At 38.5% G+C, this 8574-nt stretch overlaps 1 protein-coding gene across 1 annotated transcript; it reads left to right on the forward strand.

The window, feature by feature from the left end:
* The first annotated feature begins 6694 nt into the window (after positions 1 to 6694).
* LOC139119544 (somatostatin receptor type 2-like) lies at positions 6695 to 7642 on the forward strand. The gene has a single exon (XM_070683386.1). The coding sequence runs from the start codon at positions 6695 to 6697 to the stop codon at positions 7640 to 7642; it is 948 nt and encodes a 315-aa protein (XP_070539487.1).
* Positions 7643 to 8574: the final 932 nt, after the last annotated feature.

Raw genomic sequence — 8574 nt, forward strand, 5'->3', positions numbered from 1 at the left:
GTACCAGTCGGACTATTCTGCTGATTCTGGTAAGGTAAACCATTCTTCTGCCACCATCTGGGGTGCGTTCATGAAAACGTGTATTACTGCTGGCAATAATTAACACAATGCAGCGCATAGGTGTGACTCTAGCGGTGAAGAGCGCCATCGGGTACGGGAGCAAAAACGAAATGAAGACGAGGAGAGGGGAGGAATATAAGAGGAAGATATATGATTGCAATCAGTGGAAAGTACCGACTAGAACGCAAAGTGATACTTCAACAGTTGGCGAACCAGACTGGCACAGAAGGCAGATTGGGGTAAATTATTTGCCGGAGTACAGGGTTCATATCTCTGTCAAAGCAAAAGAAAAAATTATCGCTACGGGATTGTAGTGTTTCCTGTTAGTGTGTTCGGCTGTAGAACAAATTGCTACGAGAATGAACTTCTCATTTTAAGAACTTAACATTCATTTTATATGCAACTTGTTTGATGCAACCCTCAGGTGCAAAAAATAACAGTTGATCTGTTTCACGTGTATGCGAAGTCATTATTACTACTGCAAAAGAATAAAGAAGGAAATGGGCCTTGACACATACAGGCTGTATACACCGCGAATAGAAAATATGAGACATTATTGATGTCCTAACTTATTTACCGTTTAAAGTAAAAAGAGTCGACACTATAAACAGTCCAGTCTGACCATGATGGTTACTTCCATTGACCATCCTGTGGAGCCGATGCGTCTCAAAGACAGAATTTTGGATATTCGAAATATCATTTTAAGCCAGTACACAGCTTGTAAGGACTCATTTTGAAGGTTGCTGGGAAACTTACCTTTTTAAAAATGACCGTTGTTCTCTCGCAGAGCTATTACAGAAAATGAGCGCAATTTTTAACTTCAAATATCCGAACATTTTGAGATAATTGGCTCTGTCATCTAAAATGTAACATACCACCTTTTCGCAGAGTGTATACAGGAACATCGTCTAATTTGTTTCAGAAAAGTGCATTTACCTTCCAAGCCGTAAACAAGCTCTTCACGACAACAATTTTGTTATAGAAGGAAGCTGATGGTTTTACAACTGATTAAAAAGCTGGAGCTCAGATAATCTTTTTTTCGTATGATCGAAACTGCAATTGTTATGGTAGGATAGAAGAGAAGTCAGTCCAGTTATTGTAAAATCCTTTACAGTCTTTTATTTGTTATGATTGCCTGGCTTTCCATAGAAAATAGTTGAACTGTGGAGCGGAACCACTGGTCTATGCACGGTGCAGCAAATGAAGCTGTTCGTGCAAAAAGGTGTTCCTGCGCAGTTTTGCGGGCGGGCAAATTTATAAAAATAATCGGTGGGTGGGGAGAAAAGTCAATTTTTGCCGTGAGGAGGGAAGAAATTCCAGTTTTTATACTGGGCGGGGACTCCGGGAGAAACTTCCTGGTAATGGGTACAGGAAAATAGGTAGGGGCCCGGGATGCTGTAGTTGATAGAACTTTAGGCTGCATTCACAAATACCTCTGGAGGGTGGGGCAGGAGAATCCAAAAAAGTTCTCAGATTTTTTTCAAACACCCCCAAACAAACTCACAATGCGTTCACACCCCTTCTGACTTGCTATAATTTTGAAATCCCCCAAAAGGAATAGGACAGAAATTACAAGTTGGTCGCAAATTTTTTTTGGGGGCAAGCATTTATTAAGGGTCATGAAATTTCACGTTTGCCTTTTGGGGAGGATCACCTTGTTTTTGCGCAACTATTAGAAGGCAAAATGTGGCCGATATAGTGCTTCGTCCAAAAATATCAGATCATAACACATGGAAGTATATTGAGCAAACTATTGACATTTTCCCCATAAATAACTAGTTATATTTGTACATTTACATATGTTTCAATATTGATAATTCGTGTAAATGTCCTTTGCTTGAAGTGGTAGGTAAAAAGTGCTTGTGTGTGCAAAACAATTGATTTTTGGATTCATTGAAAATGTTGATTCACCATACATGGTTATCTATGATAAGAGAAAACTATGAACAAATTTTTCCAATATAAAACTAGCAATATGTGTGCATTTATAGACGTTTGATAATTGATATAAATGTACCTGATAGCATAGGGTGGTTACAAGTGCATATGTGTACAAGAAATTTGAGTTTGGAATTTCACCGAAAATGTTCATCCAATATATATGGAAGTTTTCGACAAAAGTGAGAATATGTTTTCCAATATAAAACTCGCTATACTTGTGCATATATAGACGTCGGATAATTGACATAAATTTACTTGATTAGAATAGGGTCGTTACAAGTGCATATGCGTACAAGAAATTTGATTTTGGAATTTCACCGCAAATGTTCATCCGCCAAACATTTTTTTACAATACTAGTAGATTAACTAAATCTGTGCTTTTATAAGTGTTTGACTATACAAATGAACTAGATTCAAATAGGGTGTTTGATAGTTCAGATGTGGACAACAAATGTTACATTGGAATTTTACCCAAATTATTATTTGGTAGTCGACACGTAAACTATGAAATGTTTTCCCTGACAAAACTTGCTATATCTGTAATACAAGTATATATGTATATATTTAAGTGTTGTTAGGTATTGACTTGCATTCTATAATAAATTGATAAACAAAATAATGATCTCTGTACAATTACAAGCCAAACTATAAATGAAGGTAAAAATTACAGCTTTGTCCCTGTTGCGATCACATTAGAAAGGTTTAGAAACAGGATGACTTCCCCCACCTGTCGGGAAAACTGGACACAAATTTAATCAACATATTTGTAAAGCAGGGACATTAGTGTGTACCTTTTGGCCAAGCAAATATGTTTTCTTCTGTGTGTCGACTGCAGTGTCTTGTTCTATTCCCCGCAGCATGCTAGAATAACAAAACAAATTCTGTTTGGCAAATACTCTGAATATGCATGTGTAAGGACCGTAATCATTGTTATTAATGGCAAATGAATTCTAGTCCAGACTTTAATTTTATTTTAAACAAGAACAATGCTGACTGTACACATCTGGCTGTGCTTGACTTTTCATCACGCTTCAGGGAGTAGAACAGGAATCTGCCGTGGATACACAAAACAAAACAACTCAAAAACTAGCCAAACGTTGACAACCCAACACATTTTTCATATCAATCAGAGACAGTTTTGTTTCGATTCCCCCCTTTAAGTCCCCAAATCCTTTCAAGTGCCTCCAACATACCCTTGATATTGTCAAGTTCCCCCGTCAATTCTCCCGCCCCCTCCAGAGGTGTTTCTGATTGCTGCCTTAATCTGTGTCAGAGGGCAGTGGATAACTTGATGTGGCGAATGTGGAGCAGACAGACCATAGTTACTGGGCTACCTATTACTCGAGTTTCACGCATACACGCGATCGTCAGATAGGTAGATTTAGTCTACCTATCTAACTATGATGATCGCGTGTATGCGTGAAACTCGAGTAATCGGTACCAAACATACTTGATGTGTTCTCATATTTATTGTAATATTGCTCTGCATCCCTTCATCGAGCATTTTACCCCTCTGAGAAGATACAAATGAGGGCAATTTTTAACTTCAAATATCGGAACATTTTGAGATAATTTGGCTCTGTCATCAAAAGTGTAACAAACCACCTTTTCGCAGAGTGTATACAGGAACATCGTTTAGTTTGTTTTCAGAAAAGTGCCTGTACCTTCTAAGCCGTAAACAGCTCTTTACGACAACAATTTTGTTATAGAAGGAGCTGATGCTCAGAGAGCTCAGAGAGCTGGAGCTTTTGGTATAATATATATATATATATATATATATATATATATATATATATATATATATATATATATATATATATATGTATGTATGTATGTATGTATGTATGTATGTATGTATGTATGTATGTATGTATGTAAGCTTATGTATGTTGCTACCGTAATGATCATTGATATTTTATTTCGGAGTGTAAATTCATCGCTTTTAGAACTCGTTACTAATTCGCTCTTACTTAAAAGACGCTGACTAAATATCACGGTAATTGATATCATTCGTTTATCCTTGCCCCTCAGCTTACATACAATACGTAATTTTCAGACATTGAGCATGGGAGATGTATTTCTCTGTGATTACACGTCGTTTAATGAACCCCTCTAGCGAAAGATTTTTTCATGTTTATTCACAAATCTTGATGAGATTACACCCCAAAATATACCATTATCATATAGCTGTATTACCGTTCATCGAAGGATACGCCTCTGGGACAAATATTTTACAACACATTTTAGTCTTCCACTTACGGAGGCATATTTTGAAGCTCGTAGAGCAAATAAAGTGTTTACTTGCTTAGTTTTGTGAAAATTGGAAAAGTCATTTTCCCATAGAGATAACAGCGATGGCGGCCATTTTAAATTTAAAGAGGCGGGAAATATTGGGTATTTTCCCCAGTACCAAATTTAATTTGCTACACCTGATTTTTTATTCTTGATTTCCAAAGGGCATAGTTTAAAGCTGCTTTCAGGAAAGTTCGGGCATAAAAGTAAGTCATGCGATTTCGAGGTGCAAACTACCTTAAAGTTGTACTAGACCGGTATGTACGTCTAATAAATTCTGCGACGAGATTGAGATCCGGATGTTTAAGATATGCGATCCCAACGATTTGCAAACTTGAAGTCAGCTTGAAAGTTTGAGACAGAAAAAGTAAATTGTGTACATAAAGGAAAATGTAGTCAGATAGATAGAAATAAAGGGTGGGGCTGTCCCTTGGCTTGAAAAGAAAGCCATGATACTTTCGGCACAATGCTGAAGTATACATCATGATTTTTTCAAAGGAACTTTGTACTCATTTTAGTACAAGTGCAACTGTGATCCCCGGCATCACCATGGCAACGGAGCTGACTTGAGAGCTATCGTTATGAAAATTTGTCGTAAGTCACAGGAATGGCGAGAGGTCTCGCCTCTTTCGAAGAAGCATCAGAATGATTGACCTCAGTGAATGTTGTCCATCCACAGCTGCGGAATGAATATTCACCACTCTCTGAAGGATGGAAATTATTGCATAAAATGACATAACATTTATACGGAAAAAAAACTACTAAACCGATAATAACTTTTCTGTCTAAAATCTAGCTACAAAAATCCGCCTTTTTGAGTTATGTTTGGCATTTTCGGATTGGTCAAAGGAAAATCCAAAGCTACCGATACTGAATATATTGTTGCATATGCAAAATACTGTGAATCGAGTGAAATTTCAGAGCCAAGGTGTACTATGCTTTATTCATCACGGGTTCATAAAACATAATCAAATGAAACAGGTTTACAGTCTTCCGAACCCATTTTCAAAAGCTATAGGTAGTGTATTTGTTTAGGCCTTATAATCACTATATCGGTAAAAGATTATAAAAAGTCATGGATATTATGCCACTATATCAGTTACTATGTTTAAATCCATTCTATAAAAATGTTGAAATTACTCGCTCCTGAGAACAATGACGAAGTAAGCTGGCCCACACAGTTTATCTTTTCCCGGTTTTGAGAAATTCAAATCACTCTTTAGTAAAATTTACACAACGGCGACGAAGTTTAGAATTTTTAGAGTTGTTTGTGATGTTTCGTAGGAAAAGTGGCTCGCTTGCAGGGTCACTGACCTCGGCAGCAAAAACTCATAGGATAGACAGAGAAGGAAAGTTAAAAACAATAATGGACGGAAAACACTAAATAAATAGCGTAACGGTATTTTTTGTGCATAATAGGCGAAGTACAGTATTTTCCGTCCTATTTTGTAGTGATAATACTATCTTTCGCCATATATTCTGCACTGATGGTTTTGTCCCTCGCCCACTTATACAGAGAATACGACCCCTCGCCATGTTCTCTATTCATAACACTGTCTTTCACCGTAGTCTGGAGAGATCACGCTGCCCTTTATCCAATTCTTAACAGAAAAAATAAAACTTCTTGTCCTTTCTGTTTTGTGAAATACCGTCCTTCATTGTCCTTTGTCTGACTCATAAGACAAACTTTTACGCACAGTGATCGGAGAGGACATGTGCCTGTAGTTTGTCTAACTTAGTCAGTTCCTTAGTAAATGTAGGTGTAAGACGCCTTCCTTCTTTCAACAAGGAAATATATCTTTCAACAAGGAAATATATTTCAGGTCTTACTTACTTTGGTTCTGCCCCTAAGGGTTAGGACTTGAAATCATAACAGATCCGAAAATGAGCTTTACCGGGAATATCATTTCCATTTCCTACAAAAGACCTTTGAATTTTGATATGAACGGGAATCCATAATCGTTATGACTGCAAATTATTTCCTGTCGAAATCACTAATCTCATACGCCGCTTTTCCCCGGATTATTTTTAGGCAATTTCAGCTCGCTTGATTTTAGCAGATAGATATAAATGGTACAGTCAACAAAGAGCCTCGAATGTCTCTTTTAAAGTGGGAAAATTACAGTAAATTAGCATTTTCGATCATTTTGTAGTGGAGGTAACAGATCCAGCATTACGGTCGGAATTTTGTCTCTCCCAAAGACATCCCACTGTAAACAGTTTTTACCATTAAAAGACATCGACGAGTCTTCAGTACAGACACACGAACGGCAGCTGTTACAGTAGAATCCAGCAAGATCGAAAACTTGAGTGAACTTTAGAATTCGTTCAGATTTCTGGTCTTTTGGAAGGTACTAGCATTTTGCAGGACACTCCTCATTGCGTTGGATGATCGCACATCATGGAATCAAACGACACTTTCGATCCATATCTGATATCGCCCGCTCACTCGTGGAACGTGCTCGACTTTCTCGAAATCATAATCGGGGTTGCTGGTCTGATCGGTAACGTTATCGTCTGCGTGGTTATGACGGTGGTCAAAGACCTTCGAACACAGACAAATTGCTATGTCGTCAATCTTGCTGTCTCGGACTCCCTGTCATCGCTCTTTCTCGTCCTGGAGCCCTTTTTAAAGAAGTACGTTCAAGTGGGAGAATTCTACTGTCGCTTCATACAATCGGCCTTCATCTTCTGGGTGTGTATGATTGAGTCCATCTTCAGCTTGGTGGCGGTGACTCTGGAGAGATTTGTCGCAATCGTGTACCCGTTCCTCTACCAAAGATGGTTCACGCCCACTACTATTGCCTGGTCTATTGTGACAACGTGGATTCTCTCGGTCCTATCGGAACTGAAACTTCTCCTGATCTGGCAATCCGATGGTATCTACTGCATCTACGGCTGGACCGACCTGAAGTACAGTGCTGGCCCGATATCCGTGATGTTCAGTCTGAACTATGTCTTTCCAGCAGTTTTCATGGTGTACGCTTACGCCAAGATGATCGACAGCCTCAAGAAGGATGCTCGTCAAATTCAGACCTCGTCCACGAACCAAGCCGATGCTGAATTGCTGACAGCACGCCGACGAGTCATAACCCTACTTCTTATAGTAGTAGGCGCTTTCTTCGTCTGCCACACGCCGAACCACTTTCTCTACTTCGCTTGGCATGTTGGCTTCCGAATTGAAGTGCCGAGAAAAGTGTACACGACACTCGTCATCCTGACTTTCTTAAACAGCTGCGTCAACCCCATAATCTACGCTTTCCGAATTAAGAAGTTTCGCAAAGGGTGCCGAAGGATCTTGTGCCCGTTCATCCCGCCTGACGGGGTCAGCGTCGCTCACACAGTTTGAACTGAATATTTTGCCAAAGTCCCGGCCTTTAACCTCATCGCACGTTCTACATTTAGTTAAAGACGGTCGTGGACTTGACTCCCACACCAAACAGTGTGGATGTTTGCCTCACCACGGTTTGTGGAGGGACCGTGGCCTTACATATTCAGCAGTACGTTTTCAAGTCTATTTTGCGATACCACCAATTTGTCGTCATAAGCTTCTCTTCTATGTTTCTGTTCTTTTCAAAAATTGTATTTACCAACACCATCAGAATTTCTTTCTTACTTTTTAGATTAGGGTGTCACCCTGTTTTTAGTTTTGGTGATAGGGGTCACCATCTTTTGGAAATGAACTACCATTTCATGATATGGTACACAGTCACATTTGCAAAGCGGAAACTTTCACCAGAGACATTTTTTTTCATTGGTAAAATGATAACTAATCTTAAACTTGGTTTTTGTCACGGTTTTCTTTTACTGTCTGAAAGAGAAACGAGAAACATCAGATCTGGCTAAAACTTTCACCAGTAGCTCCGCCAGGACTTCTCAGAAAATGTAATTGGAATCAAGCTAAAAATTGTTATTGGCTTCAGTCTGTAGTTATTAGTAAGTCTGTGATTCTACTTTAATCCTAATAATAGTTAGTTTTAAAGTTTGTTTGAAAAAGTTTTTGAATTTGTTATTGAAAAAGTAACAGTGAAAACCAAGATAGAAAAATTCATTCCCAATACCTTGGAAACTAGTATGAAGGCAACTTTGAAGTATTGTTTCAGAGAATTCAAAAACAGTGCATAGTCACTGAAAATAAACCTTTGCACCTAAATTACCATGGAAAGACAGATAATTAAACTCTTATTTCTCCTCTAACGGTAGAGTAGCTATAATGCAACTGGGCTTTAATAAACACACGCACACAAACACACACACACACACACACACACACACACACAC

Source organism: Ptychodera flava, chromosome 20, assembly GCF_041260155.1.
Source record: "Ptychodera flava strain L36383 chromosome 20, AS_Pfla_20210202, whole genome shotgun sequence".
Lineage (NCBI taxonomy): Eukaryota > Metazoa > Hemichordata > Enteropneusta > Ptychoderidae > Ptychodera > Ptychodera flava.